This window comes from Trematomus bernacchii, unplaced genomic scaffold (genome assembly GCF_902827165.1).
Source record: "Trematomus bernacchii unplaced genomic scaffold, fTreBer1.1, whole genome shotgun sequence".
Taxonomy (NCBI): Eukaryota; Metazoa; Chordata; class Actinopteri; order Perciformes; family Nototheniidae; genus Trematomus; species Trematomus bernacchii.
In genome coordinates this window covers 519959-537899 of record NW_022987561.1, presented here as the reverse complement: position 1 = coordinate 537899, position 17941 = coordinate 519959, and the positions used below count along the sequence as shown (strand labels likewise).

Genomic DNA, 17941 nt, shown 5'->3' with positions numbered 1-17941 from the left:
ACATTAAATGTTCACACTTTCAGAGCACTGTCTCTCTTTTCATTCCAACTAACTTAAGGTAAATGAATGTAACACCCAAGCAAGACACATTGACACAATGTAAGAGTAAAGGCAGTTTCCACAGACCTGGTGAGAGACGCAGCTTCAAAGGCTTTGACACACTCACAGACACTAATAACCTAGTTATTGATGGAGCTGTTAACATGAAGAATACAGCCACACAGGTTACCTTTGTGAAGTATACAGCTTTATTGTATGTTTCTTTAGTATGGACTTCTCAGTAATGAGCAGGTATCCATTGAACAATGCAAGACTACAGTACAGGATATATTTAAGACAAAAGAGGGGGGGGGGGTTCTAACAGTCAGCACAAGAAGGGAACAGCCAGGGCTTACTGATGCAAACTCTGGGACCAGATGTGTGACATGTACCCCCCTCCCCCCAACTCTAGCCCCCCCAGCACATAAGCACCCTTATGGGGAGGTTTTTGTAAAGCTCTAAACGATAATACTAAATATACTGGGCGAAAGCGCCAAGAAGAGTCAACAGAGGAGAGAGTGAAGCGACAGGTATCCTCTGAGGGAGGGGGGGCAGAAGAAGAGAGGGGGTTCTGTGGATGCAGGGTATGGCCCCCCCTACTCGTCATCTAGGAGGACACAGCAGAGTTGGTCTTCTCGTCGCGGGTGACAGGGATGCTGCGCTCGCTGCGGCCGGATTCGCTCCCCCCGTTGACCTTTGGCCCGCTCAGGGTCAGCAGCCCGTCAGCTGACAGGCTACAGCTGATTGCTGATTGGTCCACACTGGAGGGGAGGCGGTAGCGGCGGTGGAACTCACGAGAGATGTAACCGTGGTCATCCTGTAAAACAGAATCATTATTGAGGTTCACTCAAACAATTACATTTCTATCTTACATAACACTATAACACATCTGTTGTAATATCACTTATAAATATATATATAACGCACAGACTGTTTCTACTACGCAGCCCCCTCTGAGAAATATGCTGTTGAAGACCCACCTGTCTCTCTCCATGCTTGCCCTGGATCTCCACGTAGTCCCCGGTCACCTTCACACTGATCTCTTCAGGAGAGAAGTGTTTGACATCCAGGTACAAAGTGTACTTATCCCTGTCAGACCTCACCTGGGGGGGCACAATACACAGACTTCAGAATGTTGCCTAAGTATAAATGGATTTTTAAGAGCGTGCTTTCATCTGTAGAGCCCACTGAGACAAGTTGTATACTGGTAAATTCTATTAAACTAAGCATCTTACTTTTTATGAAAGAACAAAGTGTAAAACTTATTTTAAAGATGATGACATTATCATACATTTCTTGTTCGTGAGTGGATTAATTTAATTCTTCTCTGTATCTGTTCTCCTGAGACCCTCTGACATCAACTAAGTTAGTCTCTACATGTATCCGAGAGGACGAGACAGGAAGGAGACGCTGGTGTTACCTCAGAGGTGCCGGAGTTTGAGGAATCCAAGAAGCTTCGGAACAGGGACTGTCTGTAGTAGGGGCTGATGGTGGAGGTGGTGTAGGGGAAGAAGTCGTAGTCAAACATGCCCTCTCCGAAGAACTGGTCAAAGAGTCTGGCGGGGTAGACGGAGCCCATGGCCCGTCTGAACCAGGGGTGCTGGATGGAAATTTCCATAGTGAATCACACAGCTTGGTGTAGCTCAGATGTTCCTGTTCAGAATCCAGCGGGTGGAGGAGGGGAGTCGAGATGGCGAGAACAGAGTGTGGAGGAGAAGCAGTATGATTCACAGTGCGGCTCTACAGCGGTTTATATACCTGAGAGGCAGAAAGAGAGGCTTTACCCACGATCCCTCTGGAATGGCATTATCTCATGCCCCGTCAGCAGAATTGGGGAGGGGGGGCATTGCTGGGTCCAGACCCTGGTGCAACCCAGTGCCCCTCCACACACCAGACACCCAGGGCTGCCAAAACAAACCCTTCTGGGCAGAGGGGTGGGGAGGATTACACCTGAGTGATGGAGCATCAAGCAGACACACACATCTATTGACATAACACTGTATGGTTCAATAGAGACAAAATGCTGCTTGGATATGGTCAATGGAGACAATAATGTACTCATTACCCATATCTAAAAAATGGGACGTAACTTTAGGGCACAATTTCCTGGAGGGGGAGACACATCAAAAATGCCAGAGCCACATAAGACGTATTTTGAGTGTTGGAGATATGCACACTATTTTTAATACGTTTTGCAAAAGGACAAAAATGTGATGGTGAAGTGAAAACTGTGCCCAGGTCAGAAACATCTCTCCACGGCTGTGAACATGACATCTAATCTTCAAAGCACCTACACAGGCAATATGCTAGCACCACGAAGCTAGTTGCTAAAGAGCCCCGGAACCCTGAGTGCGGTTGACGACAAGAGCATGCGACGATTACCAGCCGAAGCTTGATTTTCATGCACAGGTGTAAACTGGGAGTAAAGTAAACTGGGAGTATCAGGCTCTGCACTCCCTGCTAATTTTTCCTCAAAAACCACACCGACAAGGTATCTACGGAGGGTCTGTATCAGATCCTTGTCATCTCCTGACTGGGGTCCCACAGGGGTCAGTCCTTGGTCCACTTCTTTTTTCTTTGTACACCAATTCACTCTGCTCTGTGATTCGCTCTCATGGCTTCTTCTACCACAACTGATAACCGCACATATCTCAGTGGATGTCTGCGCACCACCTGAAGCTCAATCTACAAATACAGAACTACTCTTCATCCCAGGGAAGGACTCTCCTAACAATGATGTTTCTACCAACATCAGCCCCTCGACTCAGACCTCAAGCCATCTTGGTGTGACTATGGACAACCAACTGTTCTTCACAACCAAAACATCACTGCTACACCCCGCTCCTGCAGAAACACTCTACAACATCGGAAGGAATCGTCCCGTTCTGACCCAGAAGGCGACGCAGGTTCTGGTCCAGGCTCTTTTCATCTCACGCCCTGACTTCTGCAACTCCCTCAAGGGCCATCCAACCTCTGCAGCTTATTCAGAAAGCAGCACCCAGACTGGTCTTCGCCATCCCTAAGTTCTCCCATAATACGCTAGCGGCTGCCAGAATTAGCTGATTTTCCTTTTAAGTATTCTACATGTACTATTAGTTGTACAAACCAAACATTGGGAAGATGCCTCTTTGGACTCTGGGTAAATGTTACAGTCGTTCATTTCTTGCCTTCTTACAGTGCAGACACTTTTTTCAGCTTGCTCTTTGAGCAGCGGCTCGTGGACCTTTATTAATCAGTGGATTTGATATTCTTCAATGACAGACAGAGGGTTTTTGCCATATTTCAACATATTTACGACAACCTCAGTCCTACAGTAGCCTGGCTTTCCAACAGCTAAAGCCTAAACAGCTGTTACTGCGTGCTACTCAGCTAAAGCTAGTTAGAACAGATAAACATTACATGTAGAGGACAACACTTAATGCATCTAACAACAGGCCACAGCTAGTATCTCAGAGTGAACTCTAATGTCATGTCACTTCCCATGCCTGTTGTTTCCCCAGCAGTGGATTCCCGCCACCTGCATTAGTGTAATCCCACAGGGCTTTGGCCAGCAGCACAGAGGCTTAGCCGCTCCATGCACCCCCAGCCAAGAGCAACCGGGCCGGGCCGGGCCGGTTTGGGATGTGTCTGGGTTTGGGGTTACGAGCTGCTGCAGACAGATTGTTGGACTGCAGTCCAGCAGAGTCAGCATTCTGTGTTTTTATCAATGGCACAGACAATGGCTGTGTGCTCCGTGTGTCCACAGTTCTGTAAAGCTGCTTCTGGCTGACAGCCTGCTCATACTCATTCACAGATATGTACTCCTATTAAAAAGCTAACGACTTCATGTGGGAAGGACAATAAGAGAAGGAAAACTTTTTGGGAATATCAGACTTCTTAGACTCCCCCTTGAAGCTTGGTTAGGTAACACTGGAATAAGCAGGTGTGGTTCAAATTCCAAAAGGTATCTAACTGAAGAAAACCTGAAAAAAAAAACAGCAGTGTTGCCAAATCAAAAATATTGCTCGCAAAAGATATTTGAAAAGTGCTATAACTGACACTCTCAGGCCTCCCTCCAAAACCAACAAATGATCATTATGAGCATAAAGATACCGTCCTTGCAGAGAACAAGGACTGTGGATTTGTGATGTGTGTTGCTGTACATTAATAGCAGTGATGTAAAGTAACTGAGTACATTTAATCAAGTACACTACTTAAGTACAATTTTGAGGTACTTGGACTTTACTTGGGTATTTCAATTTTTTGCTACTTTGTACTTCTACTCCACTAAAATTCAGAGGTGACTTTTACTCCATTATATTTCTTTTGTACCTTTAGTTACTTTACAGATCTGAATGAATGATGTGAAATATAACCAAGTGTTAAATCAGACTTTAGTTCCACCTGGAGTACATTCACAAGCTACCCTGCAGTATACAAAGTCATTCAAACTAGCTGTACCTTTACCAGCTTTGAGAACACTTTAATGATCAATCATTATAAAACATATCATATATATTATTCTGAAATAGACCAATCTGCACAATGACTACTTTTACTATTGGTACTTGAAGTATATTTTGATGCCAATACTTTTCTACTTTTACTTGAGTAACATTTTGAATGCAGAGTATTCCTGCACTCTGGTACTTCTACTTTTACTCAAGTACTCGAGTACTTCTTCCACCTCTGATTAATAGCTACAGTATGTTTTAAAAGTTTGTATTTGAAACTTTGATATCCCTGCTCTTAAAGTTCTGCTGCCTCCTGCTGGACTGACATCACACCACACCCTTTAAACTCAAAAGCCTTCCTGACCCAGATACACATCCTAAAAATAAAACTGGGACTACTCTACCAATGAATATCAGCTCTGATGATCACCACTAAAAAGAGAAAATGTTGTATAGGACAAACAGAAAATACGTGTGCATGTCAGTGTGCATGTGTGTTTTCATTGAAGCCAGTGGATGGTATAACACATTCACAGTCATGAAATTAATAATTAGATCTATTATCATTTCTTAAAGAAAACTACTTGACAATTAGAAATGGCACATTTGGACTTGGGATTGTCATGGCAACGTGTAAACACTGGTTTCCTATTAGCATCTATTACAAAATTATTGCCCAAACATCAACATCTGCCATGGTAATTAATGGCAGTGAAGTAAAAGTATAGAGTAGTATAATGTTGAAATACTCAAGTACCTCAATTTCCCACTTAAGTACAGAACTGACAAGTAGCCTACCTGACAAAGTACACACTCAGTACTGACAGTACACATAGAATTACGGACAAACTACTAATTATTATTATTAGTATATTTTATTTTATTTCATTGTAATATTATTTGTGTTGTTATTTATCATTATTATTTTATATGTTATTATATTGTTACATTTTATTTTATTTTATTATTCCTATTATTGTTATCATTATTTTAATTCTTCATATTTTTATTATTTTAAATATAATATCCATCTTTATTTCAGATCACACGCTGGGTAGTGTTTGCTCAACCGCGATATACTATGTGTGTGCGCGCGCGAGGGAGAGAGAGAGAGAGAGAGAGAGAGAGAGAGAGAGAGAGAGAGAGAGAGAGAGAGAGAGAGAGAGAGAGAGAGAGAGAGAGAGAGAGAGAGAGAGAGAGAGGAGAGAGGAGAGCTATCTCGAATAGCTCTCTCTCTCTCTACTAATCACTCTGAGAAAGAGAAGACCATGAGCATCATCAGCGAGCAGGAGAACTTTTCTTCCCGCGTGAGAGCTGCTGCTGTCTGCCTCCTGTCAGTGAGCTGCTGTTACATGCCATATAGACATTAACCTAGTGTGTGTTGCTTGCTGTCAGTGCGGTTATCTCTCTGCCGTTAAACCGGTCTTCCTACAGAGCGCGCGCGCCAAAGACAGACTGCTTCACGCCGAAAGATAAACTTGTATAAAAAAAAAACAGGAAGTGTTACAGGATAATATACTCTTACATTAGAAGTGGTTAAAGACAGGGTGCAGGATGATGAGGGACTCCGCTCCTCCGGCTGTGGAGCGGCCCGGGCTGGAGGACGTGGCGGAGGAGGAGGACGTGTTCGCGGCGGAGGGGAGCTCCGAGAGCCCGCTGCAGCCCGGCGGCATCTGTCAGGTGGGTGTGTGGAAGTGTTCGCTGACTACTTCCTAATACCTACAGCTAGCATAGTCCAAACTCTCTAAGTGTGGTACATTAGTAGGTGATATAACGAATCTGTTTAGAGTTATATTGTTGTGAAGCTGTGTGCAGGCTGACAGGAGGACCGTGTCCCCGTCTGACTGCATTCAGAACAGCAGGCTTCTGGCTCTGGAACGGGAAGACTGCAGATAAAGACATAATTGAAATGTGTTTGTATTTTCTTTAGGGATCTAGAGAGAAGGAGGTGAAGAGGACACATGTGGGCGAGAGGGGGCAGCTGTCAGTGTCCCAGATGGAGGCAGAGTTTGTCCAGCTGACCTTCAAGAAGCAAGTGTCCTACAGGTAGGAAACAGAAAGAGTGGAATGTGGCCCACCACCAGCTAACCTGTTTTACCTGAATGTTAGGACTATTTCTGAGTGTGTGTCTGTGTTACCATGCTGTGCAAGTCTGGTGTGTGTGTGTCACAGTTGAAGGTGCTGTCTACATGTTCATGTGTTGATCCATACATAATCGGGGGTTATTAATCTGAGCCCACTGATGCATCCTAATGGAGGTGACTCAGTCGTTATCACGTGACCTACTCTTCCTAGGTCACATGTTTATAAGTGTTCATGTCAATGGTCACTTTGGTATTTCTCCATCTGCTCACTGACAGAATATAATCCACGAAAAACATGTCAGCAGATCAAATGAACCGTTATTGATCCCCATGGGGGAATTGAGGTGTTCAAGCAGCAACAGGAATAAGAAAGGAGTAAGGTAGGAAGTAAAGGATGGAAAAGAGGAAGGGATTAATAAGGGAAAGAAGCTAAAAAGGACAGAAGGAAAGAGTGAAAGGAGGGAAGAAGGAAAGGAGAAAGGAAGGAATAAAGAGCTGTGGTCTCCACAGAGCCAATCAGTTTTAGTTTTGGCACTACTACAGGAAGATAAGAGTTCACAGCAAGTTGTTCTCTGCTCTCCTCCAGAGGTTTGGAGTCAGTGAAGCAGCCTCTCATTCAGTACACAGTGAAAGGGGACAACGGTTCAGTAAAGATGATCATAAAACAGATTTGGAGAGTTATTTCAATGAAATTACTTCTAAAACTTCTTCGTGCAGCTGGCACATTGTCCTTACTCCCCCTTATGTTGGATCATGTCGCAGTATTACAGTAGGAGAATCAAACTATACAATATATATACAAGTTCCTTAAACCTTATGAAGTTAATTGCGGTGAATATATAAAAAGTAAATGTATAGAATGGAACTGTGTGTGAGGCTGTAGTTTTCACATCCAGTTTCTCAACGGACCCCCTTGTCACTTGTATACAGTTGTACTTTTATAGTTGTACTTTTGCAGTAAAATGATGTTAAAGTAACATTACTTTTACTTGAGAGGCTGGTCTAGCTAACCGCGATGTGATCTGCTGCCAGGTCATAAAGCCCTCTGATAGGATTAATGGACCTTTATTGCTTTTTTGTACTCTCCATTACCAAAGGTTATGTCCACATTTCCAAACTGAATCCTCTCTTGGCTCATTCATTTTGAAATCTTCTTACCACACACATCTATTTCCCAGCAGCCTCTTTGATGTGAGCTTGTGTTGGCAGTACAATCTATAGTACATTTTACCAGCTGTATTTGTCAGTACTTTCTCATTACAGCTCCTTGTATTGTCAATAGTAATACTGTTGCACATGCTTTCTCCATGAATGACACATTGGCCTGTCGGTTGCCTTAGAAACGGCTGCTGTGTGATAGTCTCTAATGCGATTGTAGTCCTTCCTCCTCACTGCCTGCTGCACCGGGACCATTCTGGTTGTCAAAACATACACACATGATGATGAATACAGAGACATCATTATTTAGCGAGTCATTTAACACCAAGATGAAGAGCTCTGACGTCTTTGGTTCCACAGAGAACAGCACTGCTGCAACACAAGACCCCCTTTTCATTATGTGACCAAACAACTGAACCATCTCCATGACTACACAAGATGTCATTGAAAGCTTTAGAAGAAATTCAATCTTGTGCTGACGATTGTTTTGTTGGACTTTAGTTTCTCATTATCAGTACTCTGATCTTTCACTTAAGTTAAAGGTCCCATGTCATGCTTTTCCAGTTATTACCCGTCCCCTTGTGTGTTATGAAGCTTTTTATGCATGTAAACGGTCTGCAGGTTACAATTCCTCAAAGTACACCCTGTAGCGAGTAAAACTCTAACACAGAAAAGACCTGTCTATGCTGCCCCAGAACGCCTCGTTGGAGATTTCTCTTTTTCCATTGTTTACTTCTTGGGTATAGTGACCTATTTCGGGTATAGTGAACGTAACGGCTCCGCAGATTGGTCCAAATGGACCAATCCGTGGAGCCGTTACGCTACGTCCGCGGAGCCGTTACGTTTGGACCAATCCGTGGACTCCTCACACACACACACTCTCGGCGGGACGTTGCGAGGCTCGCTGCTGCGAGGAGCGGGACACTGTGAGCTGGCTCACTGGTGTGGGGTTGGCGAGACAGCGAGACACCGCGGAACTCAGCCTGGGCACTCACACAAACTCCCAGCCAGGCTGCGGGTGTGTGTGTGCCCAGGCTGAGTTTCGCGGTGTCTCGCTGTCTCGCAGACGGCCACTGGGCTCACAGGGAGGGGGGGGCAGGAGCTCCAACAAGCCGTTTAGGACAGAGAGTGAATACACATACTATACAGAGATGCTGTATGAGAAACCAATGTGTGTTTAGAAAATTGCACAATATACATTTATTCTAGTATAGCTCAACAATGGAATTATGATCAGTAGAAATGGCCATGACATGGGACCTTTAAAGTAGAAGTACCAGTGCGGTGTACAGTGTAGGAATACTCTGTTACAATAGAAGACCTGCATCCAAAATGTTACTCAAGTAAAAGTAGCTTGTGAATTGTACTCCAGGTGTAACAACATTTTTATTAAAGTGTTGATTATATTTATTCATCAAAAATCAAAATCTGCAAAGTAACTAAAGGGATTTAATAAACATAGTGGAGTAAAAGTACACTATTTACCTCTGAATTGTAGTGGGGTAGAAGTACATGTAGCAGAAACTGCAAATACTCAAACTTAAATACAGTACTTGAGTAAATGTACTTTACACCACTGGATCGAGTGTGGACTGGTAGCTGGAGAGGTGTCCCTTTCACTCTGCCACCTCTGCATTAGTGCATGTCTATAGGTCCTGTCTGTGCACGTTGAGTGTATTTCGGGCCTATGAGTGTAATTTTAAAATAACACCTCTTGCTGCTAGTGCTGGACTGTCTCAGGGGCTTCTTTACCCAGCCTGCACCTGGGTAAAGAAGACCCCTGCCTCTATGGATCTGGTGGTCAGCGCATGTTATTGTGCCGCCATGATTATTACCTCTGAGCTATCGTTCAGACTTTTACAGCCACTGGTTTGATTTCTGGATATCAGCCACTTCGTCTATCTGTCGGTGGGACATGCCTGCAGGGGCTTGTCTTTACGTGATGGTCCCTTCCCTCCTCCTGCCTCCTCATTAGGTTTCTGCTGCCATTCACTTAGCATGTCGTCACTTGCGGCCATCTTCCGGATGCACTCCTGGATCTTAGCTTCATAATGAAAGGTTGCTCTGACGCTCTCTACTCCTCCATGCATTGTGAGGAGCTTTCTTGTCCTGATATCACTGGCTTCTATCTCTTCGTTTGACCGTTTTTTTTTTTTTACCAGCTGGCTATCTGATGACCGGCAGTGCGTATATGTAGATGGCATGGATCTTGTTCTATTAATATTCAGTTTTCTTATTGTGTTTCCTTATTGTGTTTTATGTGTGTATGGGAGCAGTGAGAGACAGAACGAAAGCACACACAGACAATGTTATCTGATAATAAACCATGTGTCTGCTACAAGACACACACACACACACACACACACACACACACACACACACACACACACACACACACACACACACACACACACACACACACACACACACACACACACACACACACAATCCCATTAGGATTACTGATAATACTGAATTGCGTCATGATGGCAGAGACATGGCAGCTAATCTTTTTTAATTTTCACATAAAAAAACATAAATAAAACATTTTCAACCATTCGTTGGAGGTTATATTTGAGTCCGGCCTTTAGATGCAGTCTACAATTAAAACAACTTTCATACCTGGGCAATTTCGTGAAAGTAATTGATATTGAACATGCAAACATGCTGAGCACTGAATGTGATCTGATATGCATACCAAATTTCCCCCGCCCTACTTCAGAAGATTACAGTTCTTCTCGATTGCTAATACACATTCTTTTTTTAATTGCTCAGTTTCTCAGAACACTAAACACAATTCACAAAACCACACACCCAAAGTGCAAAACACCTCATTTCTCCTGCTAAGTGAAGAACTGCACTCAACACTACATAAACACTTACCAAATGCAAACTTTTGCACCAAATATAACACACTTCATTCATAATACTAGATTGACCACCCAATACACACTGCTGAGCATCACCTAAAGCAGTGGTTCTCAACTGGTTTTTTTTTTTGGGAAAAAAGTCAAACTTTTATTTTGAAGGCCCGATTTTCTAACACTGTGCACGCAGTAGGCGTTGGACTGGAAGTACCGGACACCATAAACGGTTTATAAAACTTCCGTCACGTATGTGATCATCTTCTCAATAAAACATCTTTGCTGATGTTTTTTGGAGTCTTCTGGCCAATCAGAATCAAGAGTGTTGCCGGAAGTCCCCACGGAGAATAACTTTGCGGTAGAACTATTCTTTATACATCCATGGGTACAACTCATAGACTGTATATATAAAGGTACAACTTCAGATAAAAATGAACACATAATGAAATATGACCCCCGGTTTGATGATTGACAGGTCACAGAACAATGGGAGCTATCTACCCTTACCCACAATTTAAAGTAAGTCACACAGACTCTCTCCTCTTTGCTCTTCTCTCTGTGTGGAGCAGCAAGTTCAGCTTCAGAACAAAGTGAAAAACAAACAATGGCATCAAATATTATTAATATGTCGGGTAGTAATAGATTTATTTATTTTCTTCTCAGAGTGTACCAGATGTTATATGTTAGTATTTCCAAAAATCCCCCCAGACCCCCTTCTGGGGTTGGGTTTTCAGCATGTGTGCCTTTTGATGTTACACAGTTCAGCTTTGATTCCATCATCTCATTAAACCTTTTTAAAAGCATACTTCAGTTCTGTGAAGGGATATATGCACTGTACTTCACTTTAATAATGTATGCTGAAAAGCGTATATACATTACAGCACCATTTTTTGTTGAATAGATTTGAGTGGTTCAAGATTTCGGGTCGCGATTTATTGACAAAGGAAAAAGTGGGTCCCGAGGCCTGACCAGCTGAGAACCACTGATCTAAAGCACTTGGTTGATAACATTTCATTTCATTAGAGAGTATTCTTCTTTGTCCACGTCCTCTCCCTCCAGCTCCACCTCTACCTCTCATTCTTCCTCCTCTCACTCTCACCCCACCTCTTCCTCCTCCTCTCACTCTCAGCCCAGCTCTTCCTCTTCCTCTTGCTTCCATGTTGGCTTCCATTGTTGCTGTAAGAAAGTACTCACCTGTGGTCTTTTTATAGTGCTAACATCCTGATTGATGAGCCAACAATGATGCAATCAGGTGTTTGGTCAGGTGGAACGTGTTTCTTGATCATTGGTCCATGTGTGAGGCATTTTGAATATCAGTGTTTGAAACCAGCTAACACGTGACTTCATGTCAGGTTCCTGTGTCTCACGTGGAGAAACGTGTGCAGTGGTTTGCAAAAAGTGCCATGTTGATTTGCAAATTGTGTGAAAAGCTGAAAACGTGTTTTGGAGATTTGAGCCGATGTTTTGCTCTTTGAGTGTCAGTTAAAATAATTGTGCTTTATGTATCATTTTAGTTTTTTTTTTGCAATCGAGAAAAACTGTAATCTGTGTTTTGTGCTTTAGTCTTTTGAATATCCCGTCTGGTGTCAGATTTCAGGTGCAACAAAGAGCAGATGTTTGCCATGGCTGTGTTGGAGGGTCAGATACGGAGACACAGTTAAACTGTTCATCAGCCAGTTTCTTATGTCCCTGCCAGCACGAGGCATAATCTCAACATCATTTAGCAGAATCCGTAATCCAGATGGGATTGTGTGTGTGTGTGTGTGTGTGTGTGTGTGTGTGTGTGTGTGTGTGTGTGTGTGTGTGTGTGTGTGTGTTTGTGTGTGTGTGTGTGTGTGTGTGTGTGTGTGTGTGTGTGTGTGTGTGTGTGTGTGTGTGTGTGTGTGTGTGTGTGTGTGTGTGTGTGTGTGTGTGTGTGTGTGTGTGTGTGTGTGTGTGTGTGTGTGTGTGTGTGTGTGTGTGTGTGTTGGTGGTGGGGGCGGCTCAGGCTGTCAGTTCTCCTGACTCACCAGAGGAGTTACATAAGATCAGTGTCTCTCTGTGGCACTCTATATGTGTGTGTGTGTGTGTTTTTTTATTTATTTAGGGGAGCTGCTTTTTCCCGAAAACAGTAGCATCAGCTTAGAAAAACCCTGACATGTTGTCCTCCAGGTACTTTCCCTTTTACATCATTGGATTGTCAGTGATGTATACACTAATGCAGCGTGTACACTCACTACTTTGACTTTTACCACAACTGTTTACTTTGATGATTGACATTAGCCTCATTAGCATCATCATTTTACTGTGGTTAGGTGTTTCCCTCAGAAGTACACTTACTGAGTGATTGCGATCTCCTTCATCTCTGTGGAGGGCTTGACATTTACATTTGGTTTAAATACTTGTCCTTAGCATCCTTTTTTAATGCTAAATTGTTTCTTAAACATACTTGTTTTTTATTATCCTTATGTATATATATATTTTTTTTAACTACTTTGCAACTTATTTTTTTAGATTGTTTATTTTCGCACCACCAGATACCAATGTGTGATTCTGATTCTGATTCTGAAGACATTGTCTTTTATCGTCCTTTTAGAGAATCAGAATGCCTTTATCCGTCCCACATATTTACATTGTTACAGCAATATAGATTGAGACGAAAAATAGAAAGAACACACTTTAAGATAAAAAGTGTTTTTGCACAACAGTGGTGTCATAGTCTAGTGATCCTGGCATTAGATTCAGTCAGCAGTCACCTTTACTCTGTGTGTGGAGTACAACACTGTGACTGAGCAGCTTTACGTGACAACAAGGTGTTGTTTACTCCAAATATAATAAAGGTTACCACTGCATCTGGTGTTTGTAATGACCCAGAGACAATGGTGTTCAGGGACAACAGAGACGGCTGTGAGGACAGGTCATTAGACTGGGTGTGGGACGTGGTGTGTTGTCACAGATGATTACCGGACCTCTCTTCCTGCCAAGAAGAATGCTAATTGGAATATAATTGTGTTTATTCTGTATAATTTGATATGTCTTAGACTAACATGATTAGAGGTCTTGGATGTCTTCTAATGACTCTCTGACTTAGTGACAAATCAAATCCCAATGTAATCATGCTCCAATCAGTTTGACCATTTCAGTTGAGTTTTTCTCTTGCACCACTTCTGAGGATCATCAAAAATAATGATTACTTATTATATTTAATATCCTTATTAATGATATACATGAGTAGGACTTTATTTCTTAATCACCTCGATATGGTGCACATCCTATCTGATAAAAAAGTTTACAAAAAGTCTACTATGAGTTTGTGATTCTGATTATTAACGTGTTTGATACATATAACAAGGTGACCATATGAATAGCTAGTGTTGGGTAAGGGTTTCACTAGTAAACATGGCACATATATTATATTTATTAAAAAGATAATTAAAGAAAATCTCACGAAATCTAAGGGACACAAAGACAGGGAATATATGAATTGTTAGTATAAAAGATACAAGTTACATTTGAGTTTTGGTTCCTCACAGATGTGTCCAGTTTCTGTTCGACACCCACCTCTCCTCCTCCATATCCGTGGGAGGGCAATGGTCCCCAGGCAAGATTCTGATCATATTATTGATGATCATAATTGACAAATGTTGATGCATTAACTTGACCAGCTGAGGCCGTGGGAGGGAGGAACAATGCACCTCTTGCCTCAAGCCAAACAAGTTGTATAATGTAGAACAACAATACACCAGATGGCAGAGAGAAGAGGCAAAAGGACTGACAGGAACCCACCAATCCCTAACTGACACACTCAGAGTGTTGTTCACTATGCATGTTTTGGCGATGGAGGGGACCACTGTTTGAGAAAAACTGTCTCGATGAATCCCCTGAGGTCTCTCTGTATGCCATACATCCTGTAGAAACAGATTATTGAGTAAAATGATAGACTGAGACAAACATATAATACTATATAGCAGTATTATGTGTGTACATGCAACATATACTGGTGTCATAAACCTCCTGTAGACATTCATGGTAATCTGATTCCATGGAATAAGTGATCAGTCACTCTAAATCAGGGGTGTCCAAACTACGGCCTGGGGGCCAACTGTGGCCCTTGGTCCGTTTTTTAATTGCCGCACAGAAAATTCTAAAAGGTTCATGGAATATGGCGCACAAATGAAACTTGTGCTTGTCTTATATTCTTAAATATGTAGAAAATATATTACATAAGCCATAAACATTTTCTAACTAATCTTATTTGATAAAAAGAGCCCAATCACTTATTTGCATAGTAGGCTTGAAATACACCCTTCCTATTTCACCTAAAACGTTTCTGTATGCACTCAGCGAAAAAAGGTTGGACACTCCTGCTCTAAAGGTGAAGTCATGACGGATATCTAACGTTCTGTTGGATACTGAACTCTCTCCGAGTGAGAGCAGCAGTCTTCTTTTCTCCTAGTTGGGTGTGGTGATGAATGAGTGTTGCTCATTTTGAGCGTCTAAGTAGGCGATGATATTGAGCACTGTATTAGGGTGGGCCGGACACAAGTTAAGCAGTGTCTAAAGGACTGAATAGTCTAGGAGCACGGTCATCACCATTTTGATCTTGCACAAATGTTTAGGTCGACCATTCCGGGGGAAGGGTGGAAGTGTACAGCTAACAGAGCGAAGCAGCTTCCTTCTCTTGTGGTCTTTCAACACTCTGTTTGATAGTATTAAGGGATGCAGAGAGAGATATGTGACCCCATCCAATGTCACTGTCCTTTATCCCAACAAACAAGAGTTCAAACTTAACGGCCTGTCACTCAAATATTTTTAACAGGCAGCCTAACATGTTGCCTTGAATTATAACTAACAGCTGCCTGTAAGCTATACAATTTCATGAACCTACAGCACTATGGTAGGACTTGGATAATGGTTTGCAGTGATTACATAAGTGATATTGGTATTGTTGTCGTGGACATGAAAGCCTCGGAAAATATGGTCCGTATTCAGCTGAAACCAGATCAGTTATATGAGCAAATGTTCATATAACTGAACTAGTACTGACCGTGTGTAGGGTCACAGACAGGATGTAGGTTAATCAATGTCACCGATCACTGCCCCCACCCCCACAGTGGAGAGGAATAGTGGTCATTTACAACCATTTTATTTACGGCTTTATCTCACCTATTTGTGGTATGCTTATTGGACGAGGCTCGATGCATGACAGGATCCATTCTCTGCAGCATTCTGTTATATCTGTTCACCATTTAATCAGGACTTACGTCTGCTGTGGGACCACGCTGTCGGAGTTCACCTGACTCACGGGTGTAGTTGGCGCTAACAATGGTCCATGAGGCCTCCACAGATGGAGCAGCAGTCAGCAGACAGATGGTGCAGATCTGATTCATCCACATGGAGAATATCAAATATCACCAGGTTTTCATCAAATACCTCAATATCAATATTGCAACGATATTGTTGACACTTGGTGCTTTAACAATGGATTTATACATTTGTTTTTGACCAATAATCATCACTAATATGGATATAAGAAGTGGGTAAAGCCAAATAATATAACTTATATTTGTAAGAGAATACCAAACACCTGTTATGCAGCTTTTAAAACCAGGAAAAGACAACACTTAATACACCATATGATACATATATACTGTATGTAAGGGCTATTGTACAAGGATTGAGGTTTTCTGTTCAAGTCTGTTCACAGTTTCTGTTCCACTAACTAGTCGTACAACACTGCAGAGCCCATACAGTGTTCCTGTTAGTGTTCACTTCCTGTCTTAGCTATCAAGTATGATTTGATCCCTGATTTACCTGCAGTTCTTCTCACAGCAGTTTGATGTGTTTTCACATGTAAATGTCCCTACAGAAGAGAAGGGGCTGCTTCTCATCAGGAAAATTGCTTCGGGGTCAGGTTAAGGATTAATGTTTGCATTTATAATCAGACTGCTTTATTAGAGACAAACAGGAAGGAGGTCAGCAGTGGGTGTTCGGAAGCTAAAAGGATTCTTTCTGAATACTGGCTGTTGAGTGGCGTTTCATTTGTCATGGAAATACTGAGTGGGTGACTGATGAGAGCAAGGAGAGGGGAGGTGTGTGTGTGTGTGTCAGGGACATGCTTTTATCCCCTCTCCTACACAAAGTATATAGATATTGTATTGTTATGTAAAAACACTATCTATATATATACACCAGGAGAGTTAGGTAATGCTGACACCATAACCAGGGTGATAAGGGAGAGCGAGGTGTTGGATAAGTAGTCAAATTAGCCAATGTTCAGATCAGACTGCTGCAGGCTGCCAAACCAGATTTCTGAGACACAGTTACATTTAAAGCTAGTTACTAATTTAAATACATGTATTAAAAGCCACTGCAGCTTTGGTCATTTTCAGAAACCCCACACAACCCAGGAAACACTATGAAATGTTGACACTTGATGGAGAGGCACCGGTAATATCTGAGTTTGTAGGCCACGATCGGATGTTTCTGTGATGTTGTGTTACGGTAACACCGCAAAGTATTGTGGGACGGCATTTTCTCCTTTCCTTCCCTAAAGGACGGTCCAGATGGAGTTTATAAAGAAGGTATTGAAGCTCCTTTCTGTAGAGAATCAAACAGCTCTTATCATGGCTGAAACTCACTCATTCTGGGTCATTTCACTCCGTTAGGAACCTAAGAAAGATTGACGTTTGGAAGCAACCAGAGACTCTGCTCCCTAGACAATTGACATTATCTGTTTATATTGATGTGACAGCGCCCTCTAGAGGTTATAGGATGCTGTGTGTCGGTAGTAAAGCAGAAACAAGTGTGATGGTTTGTTAAAGTGTCTTGTATTAGGATTGAAGTTTGTGCCATTTGGTGCAAAAGTGTTGAGTGTAGTGCTTCATTTAGCAGGGTATGTGAGGTGGTTTACACTTTGGGTTGTGTGAACTGTGTTTGAGCCATGTTTTAAAAAATGTGTGTAAGCAATTGAACAAAACAGTCATATACTTTATATAAAGTCTCAGTGGTCCAGCTTTGCAAAGTGAACTCAGAATGTAAGGCTTAACAGTGTTTTTCTTTATTCGTTTCAACATAGTGAAGCTTTGCTTGAAATCACCTAATGAGAGAATGAAACACATGACTATAAATAAACCTCTCCAGATAAATACAAAGGAAACCCTGTCAGTGGACTCCGAGGAACTGAATGCTCATTGTGTGGACGTCAGCACCTTTATATATACAGTCTATGGTCAGCACCCTCATGTGGAGAAATATGAAGTGTGTGTTAGTGACAGCGTGTTTGTTTGAGTGTGTTAAACAGTCAGTGAGCAGCTTGGTGATGCTTTTGCCAAAATGTAATTTGATCAAATATGAATTAAACGTTGTTATTCGGCTCACATTG

The 17941-nt window shown here is 42.2% G+C and overlaps 2 protein-coding genes across 2 annotated transcripts in view; one reads left to right on the top strand and one right to left on the bottom strand.

The window, feature by feature from the left end:
* Positions 1-245: 245 nt before the first annotated feature.
* On the bottom strand, positions 246-6142 carry cryaa (crystallin, alpha A). The gene is made up of 4 exons (XM_034124117.1): positions 5998-6142; positions 1460-1797; positions 1020-1142; positions 246-856 (listed from the first exon to the last, which is right to left on the bottom strand). Exons 2-4 carry the CDS (start codon positions 1655-1657, stop codon positions 647-649), a joined length of 531 nt encoding a protein of 176 aa, XP_033980008.1. The 5' UTR covers positions 1658-1797; positions 5998-6142; the 3' UTR covers positions 246-646.
* dgkza (diacylglycerol kinase, zeta a) overlaps positions 5760-17941 on the top strand; it is a 77792-nt gene continuing 65610 nt past the window's right edge. The window contains exons 1-2 of the mRNA XM_034124115.1: positions 5760-6152; positions 6403-6518. Of these exons, the coding sequence (XP_033980006.1) occupies positions 6027-6152; positions 6403-6518 (242 nt within the window). The 5' untranslated portion in view covers positions 5760-6026. The remainder of the gene's footprint in view (positions 6153-6402; positions 6519-17941) is intronic.

Coding starts and splice junctions, on each gene's coding strand:
- cryaa (XM_034124117.1), bottom strand. CDS start 1,657: ATGGAAATTTCCATCCAGCACCCCTGGTTCAGACGGGCCATGGGCTCC. Junction 1,143..1,459: donor CAAACTCCGGCACCTCTGAG/GTAACACCAGCG, acceptor GTGCCCCCCCAG/GTGAGGTCTGACAGGGATAA. Junction 857..1,019: donor GCAAGCATGGAGAGAGACAG/GTGGGTCTTCAA, acceptor TCTGTTTTACAG/GATGACCACGGTTACATCTC.